General features: G+C 38.2%; 1 protein-coding gene and 1 long non-coding RNA gene across 6 annotated transcripts in view; one reads left to right on the top strand and one right to left on the bottom strand.

Annotated features, from left to right (window-relative positions):
• LOC148395009 (uncharacterized) overlaps positions 1-22,798 on the bottom strand; it is a 106,924-nt gene that overhangs the window by 19,358 nt on the left and 64,768 nt on the right. For all 4 annotated transcript variants that reach the window (XR_015859445.1, XR_015859446.1, XR_015859443.1 and 1 more), the window contains 2 exons: positions 9,955-10,008; positions 9,714-9,740 (listed from right to left, as the gene is read on the bottom strand). This is a non-coding gene — a long non-coding RNA (uncharacterized LOC148395009). The remainder of the gene's footprint in view (positions 1-9,713; positions 9,741-9,954; positions 10,009-22,798) is intronic.
• The window catches only part of si (sucrase-isomaltase), a 45,934-nt gene that overhangs the window by 463 nt on the left and 22,673 nt on the right, over positions 1-22,798 (top strand). For both annotated transcript variants that reach the window (XM_088380890.1, XM_088380891.1), the window contains exons 2-20: positions 701-1,911; positions 4,187-4,310; positions 4,854-4,939; positions 5,418-5,538; positions 8,213-8,322; positions 8,449-8,600; positions 9,191-9,362; positions 9,967-10,066; positions 10,204-10,316; positions 10,511-10,636; positions 13,012-13,143; positions 13,530-13,649; positions 15,329-15,442; positions 16,127-16,211; positions 16,931-17,048; positions 17,847-18,018; positions 19,451-19,567; positions 20,722-20,876; positions 21,025-21,109. In XM_088380890.1, the coding sequence (XP_088237016.1) occupies positions 4,187-4,310; positions 4,854-4,939; positions 5,418-5,538; positions 8,213-8,322; positions 8,449-8,600; positions 9,191-9,362; positions 9,967-10,066; positions 10,204-10,316; positions 10,511-10,636; positions 13,012-13,143; positions 13,530-13,649; positions 15,329-15,442; positions 16,127-16,211; positions 16,931-17,048; positions 17,847-18,018; positions 19,451-19,567; positions 20,722-20,876; positions 21,025-21,109 (2,202 nt within the window). In that variant the 5' untranslated portion in view covers positions 701-1,911. The remainder of the gene's footprint in view (positions 1-700; positions 1,912-4,186; positions 4,311-4,853; positions 4,940-5,417; positions 5,539-8,212; positions 8,323-8,448; positions 8,601-9,190; positions 9,363-9,966; positions 10,067-10,203; positions 10,317-10,510; positions 10,637-13,011; positions 13,144-13,529; positions 13,650-15,328; positions 15,443-16,126; positions 16,212-16,930; positions 17,049-17,846; positions 18,019-19,450; positions 19,568-20,721; positions 20,877-21,024; positions 21,110-22,798) is intronic.

Raw genomic sequence — 22,798 nt, forward strand, 5'->3', positions numbered from 1 at the left:
AATTCACACATTGTCACACCAAGGCAGATACCATTCTTATACAGCTTGCATTTAATTTTTTACACACTATATATTTCCAAATTTACTTTTATCATCTTTGTTTGTCTATGTGTAGCACGTTATCAAAGCAAATTCCCCATACATGTAAAACACTGTCTGAAAAAAGTTTTTCACTGATTTTTATTTTTTATTTTCCCTGATTTTGCAACAACTTGTATCTGTTCTTAATGGTTTTGTCAGAGAAATGGTGCATCCCAATGTGCTGCCATGGTGGAGTTTGACTGCCTGTGCAACCTCTGTAGGGTCCAGGAATTGCTTCATCTACCAGCAGTGACATTCTGGTCAAATGCAAAACTGCTTAAAAGTAGTCAAGAAAATGAGAGACCTCTTTCCCCCCCCACCAAAACTGGGGCCATTCTAATGTTACCCTTTTGTGCATCTATTTTTAATTTTGTTAATATCAAAACAGCTGACACTGAAGACAACCTAGCAACTTAAATGACCGGATTAATATCTCAGATATTAACTGATTTACTTATGTCTATTGTAGGCTCATCACTGTTGACAAAGATAGTTGACGTTATAAAATATCTCATTTAAATTATATTGTCGGATAATTGTACATAAAGTGAATGTATTCTTTATGCAATTTTGTTCTAATTAAGTTGTAAACTAAAAAGTGCTCTTCTTATGCCCTTAGGTAACGGAAAAGTTGTGAAAAGAAGCTGGACCCCAGAGGAATGTGTTGCAGTAAATAAACATTCAAGGAAGTATATATTGACAAATCAGGTTCCTGGTAAGCTTGACTGCGAGAGATGCATTGCTGCAGAACCACAAGCACTGAGCTGTTAAGTACTTTGTCAAAAAGAGAATAACCACCATGAGGAGAAAATATGAGTGAAACAGCTTCCCTTAACAGAGATAGAAACACATGGCTGGTCCTGTTTCACCATTTGTTCACTATTTGTTTGTGATTTTTTTTTATGCTCCACTTCTCCTGTTCATAAATGTTAGATTAAATAAGTTCCTTTATTCATTGGCTACATTTGTAATGTGTCCATTTAAAATTTTGACTCAAGACAATTATCACTTGTAAATCCTGTGTACTTTATAGTTAGCTAAAATGCAGAATTTAAATATTATTTTAAAATGTACCAATATGACTGAACAAATTGAAGAATATTAAGACTGTGACCAAGGAAAATGGACCAGAATCTGAATAAAGACTTTAGAATGTATTTTAGAATGCACATTTCAATGTATATCTAGTATATTTAGCCAGATGAAAGTATTAATAACACTAACAAAATTTTTAGGTTTTCTCAAATGATCAAGTCCACACAAATGCATGTTTGGGTTAGATTAGGGTTGGGGTTGAACTTGATAGATCCTCTTTATAAAGGCAGACCTAACAAGTCTTAAATCTTAACAGCAAGCTCCATAACTGGCTAAAAAAATAATGTGTGTATAGGTGGACCTCTTAAGGTTGAAATATTAAAAGCGAGCCCCATAACTGACTAAAAATCTTATGTGTGTAAACGTGGACCCCGCAAAGCCGGAATGTTAGAAACAGGCCCCTCATGTGACTGAAAAACTGACATGAAAAAAAAAGTTTCGAATTGTGTTCATTGAAAGTGATTTTTAATATCAAGATTTTTTTTGGGACTTGCCTGATTTTTTTCATAGTTCTTGGACCACTAGAAAGGGTGGACCCCACTACTCAGTAAAGTACTTTGGGTCCTGCAGAGGGAGGTTAACAAGGATGCGTGTGTGTGTGTGTGTGTGTGTGTGTGTGTGTGTGTGTGTGTGTGTTTGGGCCCTAAAAGTTCATGTGTATTATAAGGTGCTATCTGGCTTCGGCTCAAGCATTTCGAAGAGAACTTTGCCCAGGACACACTGGAGAGAGCCAAGGTAAGACAACAGCAAAAGCAGTTCTACTTCTTTAAAACAAGGAATTAATCATTTATACTTAATCTACATTATTAGTTTGTACAACAAATGAACTGTGTTCATTATAGTCAGACTGCTAAATGATTCACAACAAACAACAAAGTGCTCGTGGGAGTCGTTTTAGGTGCAACCGCAAAATGAATAATACAACTGCACTTCCAAACCTGTTGCAGCTGCAGAAATTCACATTTCATTATGCAGCCTATTATGGACAGCTCTCTTGCCTTGTATAGTAACAATTTGTTTGAAGTTTACAAAAATGATTACTCTTCAATCACAGAGACTACAAATACTGCATCTTCGGACTATACATCACTTCAGAGTATAAGTCGTACCAGTCAAAAAATGCACCATGAAGAAGAACAAAAAAAAAAACATGTCACCCCAGAGTATAATTGGCTTTTTGAGGGAAATTTGTTTTACAAAAAACTAGACCAAGAAGAGTAGAGCTCGGACTCGCCCCCCAAAATCAATGCTACCTTTCCGTGGGGTGCGTTTGGAAAATTAGCTCCAAGCGCACACTGCTTCACTCCGACATTTTGTAAACTAAATAGTAAATCCTTGATGTGGCAGATGCCGCATTCTAGCAGCTGCAGCAGTGCTGTGTCATACATGAGTTGCCATTACTGCAGTCTTTATTTACTAATTCTTCTTAATCCATTTCTTCTTCTACTTTCTTTTAATGTTTGTCATGCTTTAATATGTTTGTCCCCAACAAACAGTCTCCAGCAAAATACTTAGCCTTGTGATGGGCCTCACTGTTTCAATACTTTTGGAGGGGAGTGCATGTAAACCAAAACTCTGGGTGGAGGCTGTTCATTCTTCTACCGTGAGCTCATGGGAAGTTGATCTAAGGAAATATGGTTTATACCAGTGATTGTCACCTGGTGGCTCATGGACAGGGAGTAAAAAATTGCAGGGGGCTCCTTGGGTTATAGAGGTACAGACATAGGACATTTCATTGTTACAGATGTCAATGTTAAGAATATCTTTTGCATCGATTGTTGACATTTTAAGGTACTAAATAAGGTCCTCTGAAAGGCATTTTGAATATGTAGCCTGAGCACGTGTAGTTAAAATATGATACACATTCTTTTTTAAAGTTTATTTTTGACCAGTGCGTTTTCTGAATCGTTCTTCACGTCTATTAAAGCTGGCGTCTTAGCTACAACTGGAAAATTTGGGCCCCTGTGAGACAACGGCAGAGAAACAATGCTTTGAAACACATTTGTGTTTTGCAATATTTTCTCTTCGTCTCTTCGTTAAATTGAATGTTTTCAGGCCCTTTTCATTGTTGTCATGTGCATATGACTCCGAATCACACAGGGCCATGGGCACATTTGTCTCTTTCTTTGCCCTCGCTTGATCTTCACAGCACATTAAACAGCATGCCAATAAATGTCTAATTCACCCAAACAGACACAAACCCAGACGAGCAGCTTGACATTCAACTTGTTTCTGTCTTCGAAGCTTAATGGAGTGATATGATGAATGTCTTTGAAATAACTTGCTCATACCTGTCTGGAGACTATATGTGGATGTTTGATTATTACAGGAAACAGAAAATAGATTTAATATTTTCAGGAGCATTTCTATTGATGGTATAGTAACTATAGTTGTTCACACAACCTGAAAGCCCCGCCTCACCTTACTGGTGACGTCACGTTATAGTCACTGTCGCTCGAGCGCACGGTTGTGAAAGTGAAAGCAATCATGGTGAAGATGCACAGTGGACTTTTTGTTTTTGAAAATATGGGACATCCGCCGCAAGCGTGTAGGTTTACGTGGCTATTACTTTGCAGACTGTAACTTAAAAGCATTTGTTTGAGTCTGCATGCAAAATGCAAGTAAAGCATTGTCTTGGACCAATTAGTGGCCTCCATAATAAAAACGTCACATTTTGGAACCGGGCTACTTTTTTTTTTTTTTTTTTTTGAACCACAAAGGAGAAGGTACCAATAAAGGCGAGTAGGGTAGAAGAGAGCTGGGTAAATTTGTCTGGAAACGTGGCTGGTATGGCTTTGTTAAAGGTTGCTGATTGTTCCGAAGGTAAATGTGCACACATCATATGTGTATGTCAGTTGTGTGAATGTTGATGATTTGTTTTAGTGTGTGTGCTGCTCGTGGGCCTCATTAAGCATGAAATTATATCTGACCTTTGAGACCTTGCCGTTAGAATCATGGTGTCATTAATTGGTTGTTGACCTTTGTATGCCTTTGGTTTTGTGTCTTTTAGATGGGGAGAAGGCGGTTCTCGGGTTTGGAGGTGATCTTAATGGTCATTTTCGCATTGATGTTGGTGATAGCCATTGCTCTATTGGTTCTTTTTGTTACGGGCGTACCTGGGACCATCAAGGATGGTGAGTGAATCTACATGTGCATGGAAATCCAATCAGTTCAATTTCATGGGCCACAATATTGGGTACACTGATTAAAATATGCCACAGCTGTATTTGAGTAAAGTCAACTAAATCATACTAACTACTGACCAGTTTTTATGCAGCTAATGAGGTAACCAAAATATTGGAATCATCTCTTAGCATGGTGCAGTACAACTCAACACTACTGCTCAATACCACTAGGGAATCTTATTTGATTGAACACGTGCTCTGCGTATTGTGGGATCTAAGTACTACAATTCATAAACGTTTGGAATAATATGCACTGCATTAGATTACCAAATGTGATTAATCATTCAAATGTTTATTGATAGAATAGATAATTAGATTGTTAATAAAACAAACTCAAATACTGAACAAACAAGAAGCTTTGACTGATTAAACTTTGCTAATTATGTTTTTATAGTTGACTATTGAATAAAGCACAGAATACGGTCATCCCGTTTAGTATTTACAACTGTTATTTATGTGTTTGTCATGAGGAAATGTCATATCTTTTGGCAGAGACAACAGAGGTGTTTGTTCCACAGTGCCCAAATATTGCGCTTGCAGAAAGGGTAGACTGTTTTCCTGACGCTGGAGCCTCCAAGGTAGGTGTCTCAGTCAATATGTGAGGGTTTACATATTTATAGACTTTGGACTCCTTTACATACTTTCGTGCCTTCATGGTTCTCTTTGATATTTCGACAGCCATTGCAGCTAATCAAGATTATTACATATCTACTAAGTTACAATGATTATGTGAATACAAACATTACTTGAGATGGTAACAGCATTCATATGTTGGAGTATTAAGGGGGTATTCAGATTTACTCTGTGTTGATTTATGTTTGGTTTCATATCAATGTTCAATGTACAATAGGCCTATTAAAATTATTATCATAGTAATGTGCTGTTTGGGCCTTGACGCCTTGTTAAAGGCCATCTGTGTGATTTAGTTCACTATGCACCATCTCTTTATTTGGAGCAATTATATATTGTTGCAATAATACCAAGGCCAGGTTACCGTCTGTATAAAATTTCAGAAAAGTAAAAAAAAAAACACCTAACTTTATGTGGCTCTCACAGAGAAGATGCCAGGAGCGTGGATGTTGTTGGCAGCCTCTAGATGAGCGAAACGTACCTTGGTGCTTCTTTTCCACCAACCATGGATACATTGTTGAATCAGTAGAGCAACCGGATCCTTATGGTAAATATATAATTTCTTAACCTCTAAATTATGAAGGGTGAGGGGTGAAAATCTACCGTATTTTCCGGAGTACAAGTTGCACAAACTATAAAATGCATAATAAAGAAGTAAAAAAATATGTATAAGTCACACTGGAGTATGTCGTATTTTGGGGGAGAATTTATTTGATTAAATCCAACACCAAGAACAGACATGTCATCTTGAAAGGCAATTTAAAATGAAAATAGAATAGAGGCAACAACAGGCTGAATAATTGCACCGTATGCTAACGTTACATGACACATAAACAACGAACTGAGAACCGCCTGATGTAACATATTAAGAGTTATTCAGATAACTATAGCATAAATAACACCCAACAAGTTTACCAAACTATCCGTGTCACTCCAAATCCAATGAAATCTTCATTCTCTGTGTCACTTTTAAACAACTCTGCTAACTTCAGAGGTAGAAGATGCTGCGCTTCCTCTTCTACATTACTTACGTCAGTTGCTGTTCCAATTATTCCACAGGCCTAGAGCGCCCTCTTGCGGTTTAGTGTGAAAATAATATGTGAAATTATATGACATCCATCCATCCATCCATCCATCCATAATCTATATCGCTTGTCCCTACGGGGGACGCGGGCGTGCTGGAGCCTATCCCAGCAGTCATCGTGCAGTAGGCGGGGGACACCCTGAACCGGTTGCCAGCCAATTGCAGGGCACATAGAGATGAACAACAATTCGCACTAGCACTCACGCCTAGGGACAATTTGGAGTGCTCAATCGGCCTACCAAGCATGTTTTTGGGATGTGGGAAGAAACCGGAGTGCCCGGAGAAAACCCACGTGGGCACAGGGAGAACATGCAAACACAGGGAAGGCCGGAGGTGAAATAGAACCCGCACCCTGTGAGGCAGACGTGCTAACCAGTGCACCACCGAACCGCCCTGAAATGATATAATAATCTGTTAATAATTTCACATATAAGTCGCTCCTGAGTATAAGTTGCACCTCTGGCCAAACTATGAAATGTGACTTATAGTCCAGAAAATACGGTACTTTTAATTTGGTTCCCAATTACTATGTTAAACCATCTCAGATAAGACCTTACTGTTCATTTTCTCCTTTTGAATTTTAAAACCAATAACAACCTTGTATATTTGAAACAGACATGATTATATTATTTTCCTTTCCATCATTATTTCCATATTATTTTTTCTATTCCCATTATTATAGTATTTTTTTTATCGAAGTAGCAAAAACACATACGTTTGACTGATTAATTGAATTTGCTTTACTGATGGACATACCTCTTAATTTCTTGCGAATCTTAGTGTGCTTGGTGGACTTAATAAGGAAATAATTTCTACTTTCACCTGTGTTTCATCTTTTGCTCACTTACTGACTTTATTTATTTATCTCTTCAGCTCAGTTTGGAGTCCAACTGTGGCTATATAACTGCTATCTGTCTGTCTTACCCTCATCTTGTTTTTCTCTCTATCACTCACTTTGCCTCAGGCATGTCTGTCAGTGAAACATGATGTGCAGCCTCTCTGAGAGGCTGATTGAATTTGCAAAATGCAGATTTCCTGCTTGGAATCATTTTGCTTTAATTTAAGTTTGTTACTGATGGTTTATCACCATAATACAGCTTTCAGCAGTATTGAGAGATTTGATACTGTGAAAGACTAAATACAGGGCAAAATATGGCAGGTCATCTTTGCCATTGCGTAACTTTGACATTGCCTAACAAGGGACGTTATCTGGTGCACCTCTCTTTGACCAAGATGTAATTTAATCAAATCCAATGTGTAAAGTCTTTGCCAGGGATCAATGAATAAGATTGTTGATGACAAAAATCTAAAAAAATTTTCCTGTATGAGATGTGAAATGTGACATAAAATATGCTACGGTAATGCTCAATCGTACTGTTGCAATCGTGTAGCAAATGTATTGTCTTTAAAAGGACTTACACAGTTCATCTAGAAAATATCATGGGCACCACTGGACCTTACAGCTAAATGTATGGCTGCACTTTTTAAACAGGACTTTACTATTTACTACTAATTCCATACATTCCATTTTAATGTTTACTTTGTCCTCATTTGATCAACAAATGAGCTGAAACTTCTCCCAACAGGCTTTTTGCACGCACAAAAATGTTCACACATTAAGATAATTTTGAGTCAGTCGTCAAAGTAACATTTATCATTTGGGCTGGAGAACCTGCAGAACCCACGGAAATGTGCTAACTGCTCATTCAATGTGCTGCTCCTGAAATACTATCCAAATGAAAACACACAAAGGCAAAATGATAAGCATCGAACACTTAAACAGACAGTAGAGTTTGGCATTTGCATTCTTATTCAAATGTAATGTTTCAATTCACAAGGAAAAAAAAATAATGTGTAAAAAAATCAGACCTATTGAATTGAACATTGCATTCTATTGTAGTAGTTTAAAATAATGCGATATCAATTTTGATATTCCAAGGCCACTATGTGTTGGTAGACCATCAAATGTCATAATAAAAAAACGCATGGCACTGACAGAGGAACATTACAATAATTCATATCAGTTCTTTTAAAGCTATTTATTCATTTTTGTTATTCTAAATTACACATTGTCTTTACATTTTGATTGCCTCTGTTTTATGACCTGGACCTTTTTTTTATTGTATTTTTATGGCAGTAATGAAGGCACATCTGAAGAGAATGACATCCCCTTCCTTGTTTGGAGCAGATATACAGGAACTGTCATTTCAAGCTGAAATGCAATCAAGCAATCGACTTCGTTTTAAGGTTGACACTATAACCCCCCCCCCACACACACACACACACACACACATTTAAAACCAGACAAACTGTCACATTGTCACATTCTACATAATCTCAGATTTAATCTCTTCGTGGTTGTTGTCTATTTAGATATCTGATGCCCACATGCAGAGGTTTGAGGTGCCCCATGAACATGTTAACAGCCTCAGCAAGCACCCGACCACTCCCATTAACAACACTCTGGAGATCACACACAAACCTTTTGGGCTGGTTGTGCGCAGGAAGGAGAACAACAAAGTCCTGTAAGTTCTTATACTGCTGATTGACTATTTTTTTTCTGTAAATATAACAATGTATTATTGTTTTCTTTTGGACAGTCAGTCACACAGTGCAGATTACAAAGAAAACATTACACTAAATGTAGGCATATGCAGTACGTATATTGTATTGTATACCATAGTACAATGTGCATATGCAATACTCAAGTTTTGCTCGAGTTCTTTACATCTCGCTACTGTAGTTCTAACTCTGTTTACCTTTCACACATCAAGTATTATTTATCTTTCACATAATAAAAACTGTAGTAGATCATAAAATCGCACGCAGAACCTTGGCCTGACCATTATCTGGAATATACCATTGCCCTAAATTGCACCTACACTTGGACACATCCGCAATGACTCAGTTTTGGATGACATTTTGTGTCTAATCTATCCTGTAAAATCTTCAGCATTACAAACATTCAGAATAATCTCAAGATGTTTACAATTTGCAGTGCATTGATATGAGATTAGACTCACTTGCTTACTAAAAATGCTATTGTATTCTCTGACAACCTTGCATTACCTCCAATTTTCAATTTTCTTATATTTTCATCACAAATTACATCCAGGTTTGACACAAGAATGGGACCACTGGTTTTTGCAGACCAGTTTCTACAGCTGTCTGCCAAACTTCCATCTGATAATATTTATGGTCTCGGAGAGCATGTACACAGACAGTTTCGCCATGACATCAACTGGAAGACCTGGCCCATCTTCACCAGAGATGCTTTTCCTAATGGGGTGAGTGATCCCATAATTGAGTGAGTGTGTAAATGCTATTTTGTCGTTTGCCTTTATATACTCAAACACATACAGAGTGCACATTACGAAAACAAAAAAGTCACAAACAAAAACATGTTACACTTTATGAAACACAACTGCAAATAAAAAACAAACAAGAAAAAAAGTGTATATATTTATATATATGAGTATATATATATATATATATTTCAAGTGTTGCGTTATGAACTTTCATTCATTGATAAAACATCTATAAAGCGGAACAAAGAAAACTGATGTCTGATCTGGGGTTCCAGCTGTGAGTAAAAAAATTTTCATGAGAGACTTTAGAGCAGGAAACCATCTGCTTACCATTTGTTTCAACGTTCCGCTTTCTACCTGCAAATGTGGAGAAGAGTTTAGATTAGGCTCATAACTCAATCTTCATTATTCCTTTAACTGTAATCTGTCACTACAACCAACCAACATACACAATGGTGTGAACTTAATAGATTCTCATTTTGATTAATGATTAACAAATTCAATTGAGTATGTATTACATGTAATGTTTACAAAGCAATCGTGTTCTGCCGTGTTTACCAAACATAATTACCTCTTTCTCTAGGGAACACACAACCTCTATGGACACTATCCCTTCTTCCTCTGTCTGGAAGACACGAGTGGAAAATCATTTGGGGTCTTCCTTATGAACAGCAATGCGATGGGTGAAAAACAGAACAATATGTAACAAAAAAAAAAACCATGCATATTTCTGAGTCCAGCATGGTGCACACATCAAAAGCTTTATTTGGCTATTTAAGGTTATGTGTCACCAATGGCTCTTATGACTGTCTATTTTCAGAGGTGACTTTGCAACCTGCACCTGCAGTGACATACAGAACAATTGGAGGAATTCTTGACTTCTATGTTCTTTTTGGGGATACACCAGAACAAGTGGTGCAGGAGTTTCTCGAGGTGATACACGGCTAGAAAATTAAGAAAAGCTATTCAAGAAATGTGCTGTATTGGGCAATTTATTCAAATGTAGTAAATAGTTTTGCCAATGTAATCTAAATGTCATGATAACCTGGGATTACCTACATGATCAGTCTATTATATTGGTACAGACAATTTTTATGATGAGTTTTCCTGACCTACTGTGCTTTCAGCTTATTGGCAGGCCTGTCATCCCGCCCTACTGGTCACTGGGATTCCAGCTATCTAGGTGGGACTATGGTAGCTTGAGTGAGGTCAAGAAAACAGTGGAAAGGAATCGTGAAGTGAACCTTCCATACGTAAGATTTTCTTTGCTCTGATTACCGTAATTTCCGGACTATAAACCGCACCGGACTATAAGACGCACCAGCTAAAATTAAGGGATATTTTTAGTTTTTTCCTTACATAAGCCGCACCGGACTATAAACCGCACGTGCACAGTTTTTTACAAAGAAAGACAGTACACAGAAAGCCGTAAAAATCCATAAATACGTCGCGCCGCCATTTAAGCCTCAGGGTTCAAAGTAACCTTCTGAATAAAATGCATTAAAAGTTCACATTCATTACAACTTGTTTTTGGTGAGCAAAATGTCAGAAGAATTTAATTTAAATGCTGATTGATTGGGTTTTAATACAATGCAGATGGTCCAAACAGCGCCACTGCTTTGTGTAATCTCTGAGTCACATGCAGAGTAAGAAAAAGGGTTTAGAGCCCTTTGACGCAGGTCACCTAGCGTGCATTCCTACTAAAGCTCATAATTGTCACAAGCAACACAGCCAGAATAAGCAGCAGCCATAGTAGTGTTTCAAAATAGTATTTTTGTTGTTGTTTTTTTCTTCAAGATACCGCACAACAGTGGTCCACAGCCTTTTTACGAGTGTATAAAAGTGATCAAGTCATCGCAAAAATCACGAAAAAATTCTTATATAAGCCGCACCTGACTATAAGCCGCAGGGTTCAAAATTTTGGAAAAAAGTCGCGGCTTATAGTCCGGAAATTACGGTATATTATTTGCAGACCCTTGCAATACTGTATGTAATGTACGTTTGAGCGTTCGAATATGTACTTCGGCCTAACTGTGGTAGATTTGCATGTTGTCTCTGTGATGGCACGAATCTTCTTTCACTGACTTAGCTTTTCCCCATGACCTTCTTTACAAAGAAGAGGACAAAAATGGGATCAGCTCAATAAAATGTGCAGCGTGTTATTTTGTCAAATAATGCGAAAACAAACATAAGTAAGAATGTGTGCTTCCAGTGGTTTCTATAGGAGCACAGGTAAAATCCTCTCAGTGAATAATATCAATTCCTCACCTTTGCGACCTGACCTGTGTTATTTTTTAACAGTTTATATGTCAGCATGTGGTTCCATACACCTGACATGTTAGGCAATCCGCGGAGGCGTGATATGGTTGTGAAAGCAGCAGTTGGATAGAAAGTGTGAGCGATTGCAACGGCCTTTAGCTAGGACGGGGTTATTCGGCTTTCTGCTAAATAATGGGCTTCTGCTGGGCTCAATTCAGGTTCAAACGTGAGCGCACTATTTTTTTTAAGTGCAAGTGAATGTTAATGCTGATCAAAGATCAATCGGACAGGTTCCTTTCATCATCTTATTCATCCTGATCAAAATATGAAACCTACTTGTGCTCTCTTCTATCAGTGATGATTGATATACACCCTTTTTTGAGTGAAGAGTCTCAAAGGCTTTTTCTTGATGTGGCAAAAGTCACTCTGGACCCGAGAACTGAGGCATGACACTTGTTTTTAAATTACTTGTCAAAATAACCTCCTTATCTTAATCTCTATAGTTCCTATTCTCAGACAATGTTATCACAACATCAGTGTTGTATTTCACAGTATCACCGCCTAATCAAAACTGCTCCACCTTAAGTGATGACTAAATATAATAAAATAGATCACTGATTTCGTTCAACCTTTCATCTACTGTGTATCCAAAGATTGCAGGATGCCAATGCAGCGAACTCCTGAAGTCAATTGACAGAAGAGTCTGGCTGAACATAGTGACTTAGCTTTATTGGATATTTGGAAAGACAGATATCACACAGATAGATTCAAATTAATTCAAACACCAGTAAATGTTTTTGTTTTTTAATTCATGCCAAACACAGCTAGTTACAAAGTAGCCTTCCAGCAAAGTCATTGATCGCAATCTTCATGTTACTCCACCTACACACGAAACCAACCAAAGCCCTCTTCTTCAGTGTCGGAACAGAAGAGCCCCTCCTTCGTTCCGTGCTTACTCAGTCTCTCTTGTTTATGCATGAGGTCAACTTGCGGATCAGCTTGTGAAGTCCTCTTCACCATGCAGCAGTCCAAGCTTTTTGAAGCGCAATACCCAGTGTCATTGTTCAATGAAAAACGTGCTTCCAAAGAGAATTTCAAGTTATTGTCTAGTTCAAATTGTATTGAATGTCCTTTTTTATTTAAAAAATGGCTATTTAGTTTTCAGACAAAAATAAAAATTACTACACAGTACATTCTTGTCTTTGAACAGTGATACAATTGGGTATTTAATTTGTGTTTATGGTTTCATGATTCCTTGCATACTAGATTATTTTTGAAGGCTTTTCTTTTACATACTATTTTGCTGTTGGTTATCTTACAGGAAAATTGTGTTTATGATTGTCATTTTGTTTGGAACAACCTTATGCAGGAAATCCAGTATACTGACATTGACTACATGGAGGATAAGAAAGACTTCACTTATGATAAAGTCAAGTTTAGTGAGCTGCCTCAGTTTGCTGACTACCTTCACGAGAAGGGACAGAAATACATCCTCATCCTGGTAGGAAACACCCCAGCATCAATGAAGCGTATTATCAATTTCATCTATCATAAAGAGCTTTGAAAAGAAGTAAACAGCCTTTAATAAAAGCACCACATATTAGTTTCCTAACACAACAAATATGTTGTTGCCTTTTGTTGACTCAATTATTTTTAGAGGTCAAATTACCTTGAGAAAAGGTAGTAATTTAGTTTTAGCTATTAAATGTCAATTAAAATAACATTGAAGGATTTTGACTGCAGAGTCCTGACTTGATTACCAAATGATCCAGTGTCATATGCCAATATTCACATCATTACCTTGTTTTTATTCATTGTGAGGTGATTCATGCAGTTTAATGGCATGTTTCCCCTTATGGGTATACTGTATATATTTGTGTTTGCCAGGATCCCGCTATTGCCACCAGCACACGAGTTGGGGGTGCACCATATGAGTCTTTTGACCGTGGGACTCAAAAGAAAGCCTGGGTCACTGAAAAAGATGGCAATACACCTTTATTGGGAGAGGTGAGATAAAAATACACAGGGATTAAATAATACTGGTCATGTGACAGTAATTTTGTTCTTATCTCCATCGAATACGGACTGCTTATTTCTTTTTTAATGACGTCTTATAATTAGCAAGTCATTTGTCCAAATGAAATAAATGTGTAATCTATGCTCTGTACACAAACACAAGTTAAACAAGATTAGACATGAGTAAGATGAGCATCACACTGTACATGATCATTACAAAATTGTAATTATGCTTAATCTTCCATTTAACATTGCAATCAGCATAACAAATAAGGAATCTCTGTTGATTGTAGCTGAGTTCACTGGAGGATTTAGTCGGAAGTCATATAAAAAATGCGTCTGTTGGCCTCTGGCAAGCTTAAACTGGTCACTCCATGTTCATGTTGTAATCCAAGTACTATAGGAGATGGATAGATGGACCATGGTAGAAATTTGTTGTGATCCTATGTAATTTAGAGTAGGTCATCTATGAAGCAAGTGTATTTTGTATGCACACTGATGTCTGGGTGACTAGTTTGTCCTAATTTCCATCAAACCATAACACACCCTAATGGAAGTTCAAACCCCTGGTGTGCTATTTTCTGCCCATTCGCATGCACAGCTTGTTTTTAAAAGGCTCATACCCACTGTGAAGGGTGGATGTGTGAGGGATAAACTTCCGTTGCTCTTATGCTTTTACAGCCTTGTTTTGATTATGCACACGATTAGGTTCAGTCCCACTGCTAATCGCCTTTTCATGCTGCTTATAACAGGTCAAACATATGCATTGATTCCACATTAGTATTTAATCTTAAAATGTTCTACATCGCCACATCGCAGATTAAGCATGGAGAGAGAGGGCGAGACGGGGGGGAGAGAGACCAAGACAGTGCTTTATACAAAATTATAATTATTTCGGTGTGGGGAGATTTGATATTCACGTAAAATTTCATCCTATTTATTTCTAAAAAAATAAATACACCCTTTATTCTTGGCATTTATACTTTGAAGAACTGAACTATACACAAGGAGTATGAAAGCAGGCAGCTGGGCAGTATACAGCTACAAAAGGTAACAGATTTGGAAGGGGAAAAAAATCCAGCAAAAGCATAGAATTTAAAAAGTTGCTAGCATCAAAGAACCCTGGCATTTTCGCCACCTGCCAGAAACATCTGCCTGAAAGTAAAAAAGTAAACTGTGTGTGTGTGTGGGTGTGTGTGTGGGTGTGTGTGTGTGTGTGGGTGTGTGTGTGTGTGTGTGTGTGCGTGCGTGTGTGTTTACTAAGCTCATACAATGGCATGATTCATGTGCCAAGACATCTAACTACTTTATTGTTGCAGGAAGTCTGAGAAAAGTAGACCAACCTTGAGATTGACTACAAGACTATTCCTCACACGCCATAATTGCGTACAGAGACCAAGAAGTGAAATCACTTTCATTCTTAGCGGATCAATCATTTTCCTTTGAGCATGATATACAGGATGCCTCAGATCACATGGTCACATCTAGAGCTCTAATACTTTATCGATTTCCCCTCTCAGCAGCGTTCTTTCTCGGATTCTTACACTTGGGTAGTTTCCATCCGACCATTTTTTAAAAACATTTTGACACTTTGTATGCTGTTTTCCCCTTTTGTTGGAGATACAATACTATTGTTGGTGTTTACTCCAAACGTTCTTCGTCCCTTTCAGGTGTGGCCAGGAGTGACTGTGTTTCCAGATTACACCAGCAAAAATTGCATCGACTGGTGGGTTGATGAGTATGAGAAATTCTCCCGGGAGATCAAACATGATGCCCTCTGGATAGTGAGTCTGATTTGAAAATTGTATTACCAAAGTTAATTTCAGATTTTTTTTTTTAAACAAGCCAAACATTCATAAGTCAAATGAGTTCCGAAATAAGAGCTCAAAAAGTCAAAATGCTAATTAGGTTGTCTTACTTAGCATGGGTTTGCTAAATGTTTACGTCCAACATCAGCAAGTATCTGTACAAAGCATAATGGAAGGTATTTTTTCCAAGTATGAGAATCCGCCTACTGCTCGATGACTGCTGGAATAGGCTCCAGCACGCCCGCGACCCCCGTGGGGACAAGCGGTATAGAAAATAGATGGATGGATTTAGACTATTCTGTCTATGTTGCTTTATATTTCTCTAATTTTGCTCATTCTATTTAGCCACACAAGAGCGTCAAACTTTGCTCACATCCAAATGCTGGACAGTTCTCCACTACTGTACTGCAAATTACAAGCACAAAAACAAATATTGCTCATCTACCTCTGTCAATCAAAACAACTGTCTTCAAGAAACAATATTTTTAGTTGTAAAAAGGTAATATTACAAGTGAATAGTACTATTAGTACTGTAGTACTATTCGTATTGCTCCTTCATTTTTAACAAGCAACCCATTTGAAAGCAATATCCATCTTTTTATTGATAATTGCAATTTTTGAAGGTATATTGGTTCCTAATTATGGCTCATCCTGTTGCAGGACATGAATGAAGTGGCTAACTTCAAAAAAGGATCAACTAAGGGCTGTGACGATAATAACTTGAACTATCCTCCTTACACTCCAAGTAAGAGACATTCTCTCATCAACCATCCCATCCAATTTCTGTACAGCAGTCTGTCGCAGAAATTCAAAGGCCTGTCTCCTGAGTCATTTTTACTCTTTACCCTGTCCAATTTCTGGAGTTATCACATTATTCAGGTGATTGTGTAAACAACGTAATGTGGTATGCTTTATAAGATAACCACCATTCTCTAATTTTGCAAAATTGGACAAACACACCTACATTACTTTCCAATGCACTGGCTTTTTTCTTCCGCCATGTGTACCCGTTAATCTGATTGATTTCATTCTTTACAGTTGCACGGGTAAAGTGGAAATGTTGTACAAACAGCCTGAGCTGCAAAAGACTAAAAAAACAAAAAAAAAAACATCTGGCAACAATTTGTTCCTATTCCGGCTGAGTGGGTCTGCCTTCAACTGTAGTAGGAACAAGTGACTTAAGTGAAACGTATCATTTTAATGGGTGACTCTTGGTATCCGAAATTCAACTAGATAAGAAAATGCACAGAAAATAACAGGAAATTTGAGTTGTACGTCATGACACCTGTATGTACTCGGGCAAATATCTCTAATAATGGACTGAGACCATATACCGCAAATGAGGGTTTGTTGATTATAGCATATTGTCATCACTCACAGTTAGCGGATCTGTATGATCGTGTAAACGGGCTCACCAACTTTTCCATTCCTACCCATCACTGCCATTATTTTTCCTTCCAACAGAGATTATAGATGAGGTGATGTATAGTAAGACTCTGTGTATGGATGCCAAGCAGGCCTGGGGGAACCACTATGATGTTCACAGTCTCTATGGCTACTCCATGGTGCTGGCTACTGAAAAGTGAGTGCAAAATCAATATTTGTGTTTTGCCAACTTGTGCTTTGGAAGCCAACTGGCTGAAATCCATTTAGACCAATGAGGGCCATTTAGAGCAAAATACACAGTGGAGTTATAAAAATAGTTGCATCTTAATCTATGTAATTTCGGTGGGTCACAAACGATAGTCCAGAATTAATGAGATAAAAATGCACTGCACTTCTGCATCTTAGTCCCTAACACCAACTTCCCTCATGTCTTCCCAAAACTACAACTATCAACATTCTCTTTCTCTCACCCTGCTACCATTATACTTACTATCTCTCGACACATCCCTAACCATCTAAGTCTGCTCTCTCAAGCTTTTTTTCTCTAAACTTCTAACCAAATCCCAGAAAAAAAGGTGAGCTCTGATGTCACAAACTCCAGAAGTGATAGAATGTTTTAAGCAGGTGGATTAATCTGCTAAATTCTTATTCCATCACCACAATATTGATGAGAACATTGAGGGCACAAAATCATTTTTGACTCTAGTTCACTTTTAATTTTATTTATTATTATCAATATTTTTTTCACGTTTGCCTCAGAGAAAGCAATAGATGTTTAAAGTACCTAATGAAACTATTGCAGTGTAAACATAAGTGGGTTCTGAATATTTGAGAAAATCAATTCGGCTTCGATTTCCTTCAAGGAAAAGCATTACATAGGTAGATATAAATAATCACAATCTCTGTCTGTGTATTCAACCAAACCACGTGTCCTGAGGGTCCATATTCATGTAAATCATCTTTGACTACTTTGCTTTTTCTCTCTGTTCTTCAGAGCTCTGCAGCGTGTGTTTAGTGGGAACCGTACTCTGATGCTGACCCGCTCCTCCTTTCCGGGTGTAGGGAAATATTCAGGTCATTGGCTGGGGGACAATGCTGCCAACTGGAATGACATAAAATGGGCCATCCCCGGAATGCTAGAGTTTGGTCTATTTGGGATTCCATATGTGAGTTCTGAACTTTCATTTAAGATCAAACTGCTCTTATTATCTGTTCATTGGCCTCGGATACCATGACTAGAAACTACTAGTTGCCATGAAGGAGCGACAAAGTTGTTAGACATTGATGCTGTTGTATTGCTCTCCCTCGCACAAGTCTCACTCATCTTCATTAGCATTCCCTTATTTTCCACAATATCTGCCTCAATATGGCAGATCTCAGCAACCACAATTTCCTCTACTTTCAAACTTTAATTAACCAATTACACTCACCAACGTTTATTTGTCTGAACAATAGTCAGTGCTGGACTTACATGGGGGCCAATGGGACCCACTGGCCCATAAAGTAAACTTGACATCCACCATAGACATTCAATTTGATGATAAACAGGATAACACTATCAATACCAGCATCTTTACCAGCTAAAAATGAACAGAACGCCTCTCACTGTTTTTTTCAAAAAGGAAACTTTGAATAGTTCTGCGAAAACAGAATTATTTGTAGAGTCCAGGCATTCGTCAACTGGTGTCGCTGTATATGCTTTGTTTGTTTCTCTCGGCCTTGGCACTTCTTGTTTTTGACACATCAAACGCATACCCTTCCCCAAACACACTTGGCTTGGAGAAAATCAGTGGGCTCGGGACAAGATGAATTCTCAGGGTTTTGTGAACTCACAATTCAGAATTGCAGCCAAGGTTAGTCAGAATGCTTACTCAGAGGCAATAAAACACTTCCTTCAAGTTTCCTCTTAATTACCATGCAATTCTGGCATTCAGAACACTTTTAGCTGCTAATTGATCCCAATGCTGAGACAGAGAGGGCAACTCTACCTCAAATGACATCCGTAAAGAATATGAAAAAACATTTATTTTCCTGCAGCATTAGCACATCTGACACACCTCACACCCGCACTGTGTTGAGCACACTGCTGAGTCGATGACACACACGCACGCACACACACGCACACACACCCACACTCACGCACACGATAATCAGTTGTGTGGTCTTAATATGCCACTGACGGCAAGGTGTGACTTTAAGGTTCTTCTGTATTCACACACACAATACACATTTCTAACATTGACAGGCAGAAAAACAAGACAGACAAATGGGATTTTGATCAATTCCCACCAACTGAGTTTGTTGTAAACCATGGCCAATAGTAAACAATAGAGCTCAAGCAGTCTTGAATACATAGAAAGTCTCTTTCTTAAGATGCTAAACCATCCCACTGAGCGGCGAACAATTGCGAGTGTTTTTGAAGGCGCTGAATACTGCGTCCACATCGTAATTCATCCGGTTTCTTTCAAAGTTGCAAATGTTTGCGAAACGTATGTTGTGAACTATGTCCAAATACTTCTAGACCTTACTGTACGGATGCCATTTTCTTGCAGGAGGACAGCAAGAAAAATAAATATACAATGCTTTCATGCATTTCAGATTGGAGCTGACATCTGTGGATTTTTTGACGACTCAAGTGAAGAATTATGCCGTCGCTGGATGCAAGTGGGAGCTTTCTATCCTTTCAGCCGCAACCACAATGCTCAGGGCTACAAGGTAGTGTGCTCTTAGGTCATGTTGCACTTTCGTTGCGGTATTAAACCATCCATCTTAAATAAATTGGTGTAGAAGAGAATTAAGTACAAGAGACATGAATAATGGAAGGGGTCGGTAATTCACTGACAATAGCATTTATGCCTAAAGGCAATCAACTTATTGCACTCAGACAAGCTCAAACTATTTTTACCCAAGTAGACAATTGAATTTGGAAATAACCAATTCTAGAGAAACTGTTGTCATCTCAACTGGTTGGTCCACAATGCTAAGTAACATTTTAACACATATCAGTAGTAATCACAAAGGACAGCAAATGCACTCAGTGCAAGTGCATTTCAAAATATGCTGGCTCTGATACAAACCTAACCAACTGGTTGCAAACTGTCGGATAAAATATATTGATTGATTCTAAAAACGTATTTCTTATAGAAAGGAAAATTACCACTGTCTACATAATGAATTTACTTTGGTTATACCTTTTGACTTGTCTTTTACTGTGTGGTAATATACAGCTCTTGTACTTTGTGACCATTAGTGTAGATGGCCTCACCCTGTGCCACACCAATACAATGTGGATGCAGAATTTATGACATTCTTTTGACAAATAAGTTAGGGATTGGGACTTGACTTGCTGTGACATGAATGCCGCAAATGAGATGAGACTTAACAGTCAGAGAGAAGCCACTCAATGAGCCAAGAGCAGTGTTTATACTGACATCCAACACTGATTATTTATTACAGATGAGCACAAAGGAGTGGGTAGAAAAATCAGACCATTACTGATGAACAACAAGAAAATAAAGGCTCCGGCAGCAGACGTGACATTTCCATGTTTATCAGGGCCACAAAAATAGAACAGGTCTAAGTGTGATGAGTGTCTCATGACCTAGAAAAATAACCAATGATCAATAATTATCATATTATGTTTTCAGATTGTCAAAAAAAATAATTCAGAAAGATTTCATTTTTCGCTTTTTCTCCCCATGTTTCCAAGAAATGAAAATAAGCCATTTCATATTCAAATGTGAGAAATTTACTGCAACTTGCAAGGCTGACTTGTAAGTACATGAATGTGCTTCCCCCTAAAACAAATCAGAGGGGAAGTGAGGTTCTTGCTCATCAAAACCCATCTCAGTAATAGATGTTGTCTGCAGCCTCAGGATCCAGCAGCATATGGGGCAGGCTCACTTCTGGTGGAAAGCTCCAAACACTACCTGAGGATTCGTTACACACTGCTTCCGTATCTCTACACACTCTTCTTCAAAGCCAGCACCACAGGGGAGACCGTAGTACGTCCCCTCATGCATGAGTAAGTCATTTTGAATATTATGGATCCCATAACATGAGTGTTACTTCCAGGAAAGGAACTTTTTTTCTCAGTTACTCTGTTTAATTTATGATGCATTTTTTTCTGGATGTTAATGAACGGTATTTTATTGTTTACTTTTGCTCTTAAGGTTTTACTCTGACGAAGCTACCTGGGATGTGGATCGCCAGTTTCTCTGGGGGAAACACTTGCTCATCACACCTGTACTGGACCCGGTTAGTCAACACGAACAAAAAATATTTGTGCAACCACACGGATCGTAGATCACTAAAACTACTGACCCCTCGAGACCAGGACATTTGAAATGGGACATTTTTAAGGCCGTATGTGCCGTACAGATTGGAAGACCAGCTCATCTGACACACACACACACATTGACCTCCACTGGGAAAACATGACATGGGATTTGCTTTGTTGCCCTCCCCTCCTCTCATCCCTCTTTCTTCCTTTTCCATACCCTCCCTCTTTTCTCTCAGCTCTAATGAGAGCACTGACCTCATTACAAGCAGATTAGAAGTGTAGATGGAAGTGTGTGTGCGAGTGCGCGTAGTAATGTGCAAGTGCTAAGTTTTCTGTACTGCGCTGGAGTGTACATGGATCTCTGTATGTGCACAGATTCAACGATTGCGGTCGTGTCAAAGTGGCCTGATTAATGAGCAATTTAGCATGGCCCCTTGTTAATTATGCAGGGGGAGAGTAAATTGGATTCATAGGCTGTATCAAGTTACTTCAATTGGTGTGATTGTGGAAAAGTTGAAAGTACTTCAAGGTGCTGCTCTCAAGGGATTATGGGAAAAGCATAAACATTTGCACTGAAACCAATAAGAATAAAAACAAAAGTTTATAAATTCAAGTTTTCAAAGGTCATGAACACAACAGATGCACTGACCAACATCAACATTCGTCAAATTATTCCATCACCACTTGTGGACCAGGGGCTTATTTTACTTCAGCATTCTCGTATACGGGAATATGCATTCTTCAAACAGGAAGAAAAAAAACCTGCCAAGGTAAAACACGATGACAGTGAAGCATAATTGAAGATAACTTAATGCTCAGTGTCGAAAAAAATGAATGAAACATTTTTTTCCAGCAAAATTATTGCACACAATACACAAAGGAAAACAAAGTTTTCAACAATTCTTTAAATGTAACTTTAAAGCGTCTTAAACCTCTGACTTTCAATCAAATGTGAATACTTTGCTCAATGCTAAATCCCACAATTTTTTTTCTGTTAACCCTTCATTTTCTACTTTACACTATTGCCTTTAACTTTAATTCACTGTCTTTCTTGATTCAGCATTCCATCCATCCACCTACCCATTGCTTTAATGATGCTCAAGCTCCACCCTTCAGATCAAGTAGCTGCACTAACCTTGATCTTTGTGGAAAACAGGGTAGATCTATTGACTTGCTTCACCTCATCCCCTCTGGTCATCATCCACACCATCTTTTTGCCCAATTTTTTCCAGTTAGCTTTTTTTTCTTGCTTACATCAAATGTGAGCTCCGTTTCTTATCTTGATTCTCCTAATCAGCTGCTGTCAAATCTTTTGTCTGATCCTTTTTCCATTTCATGCAGGAGCTCTTTCACCTTACTCTTGCTCACTTTCCATGTTGCTTGCTATCGTCTCACCTCTATCGATTGATCATAGTACCGCATTGCATATCAAACTGATCTACCTTGTGGTTTAACGTGTTTACTTTGGTCATGTCACCATGGAGACGGGCCTCGTGCCCTATGTCTCCAAATCGCAGCTAGCAGCAATGCTAGCAGCAATACTTAACCTTTCTCTTTTTGTCGTATTAGCCAATACGGTGACTGCTATGCATACAATAAAAAGTAACAGTAAGGTAAATTAGTCCCCCAACCCTGTGCTCTGGATTAAATGTCACCCTTCAAAA

This window comes from Syngnathus floridae, chromosome 7, assembly GCF_059516105.1.
Source record: "Syngnathus floridae isolate MCC-2025c chromosome 7, RoL_Sflo_1.0, whole genome shotgun sequence".
In the NCBI taxonomy this organism is placed as follows: Eukaryota; Metazoa; Chordata; class Actinopteri; order Syngnathiformes; family Syngnathidae; genus Syngnathus; species Syngnathus floridae.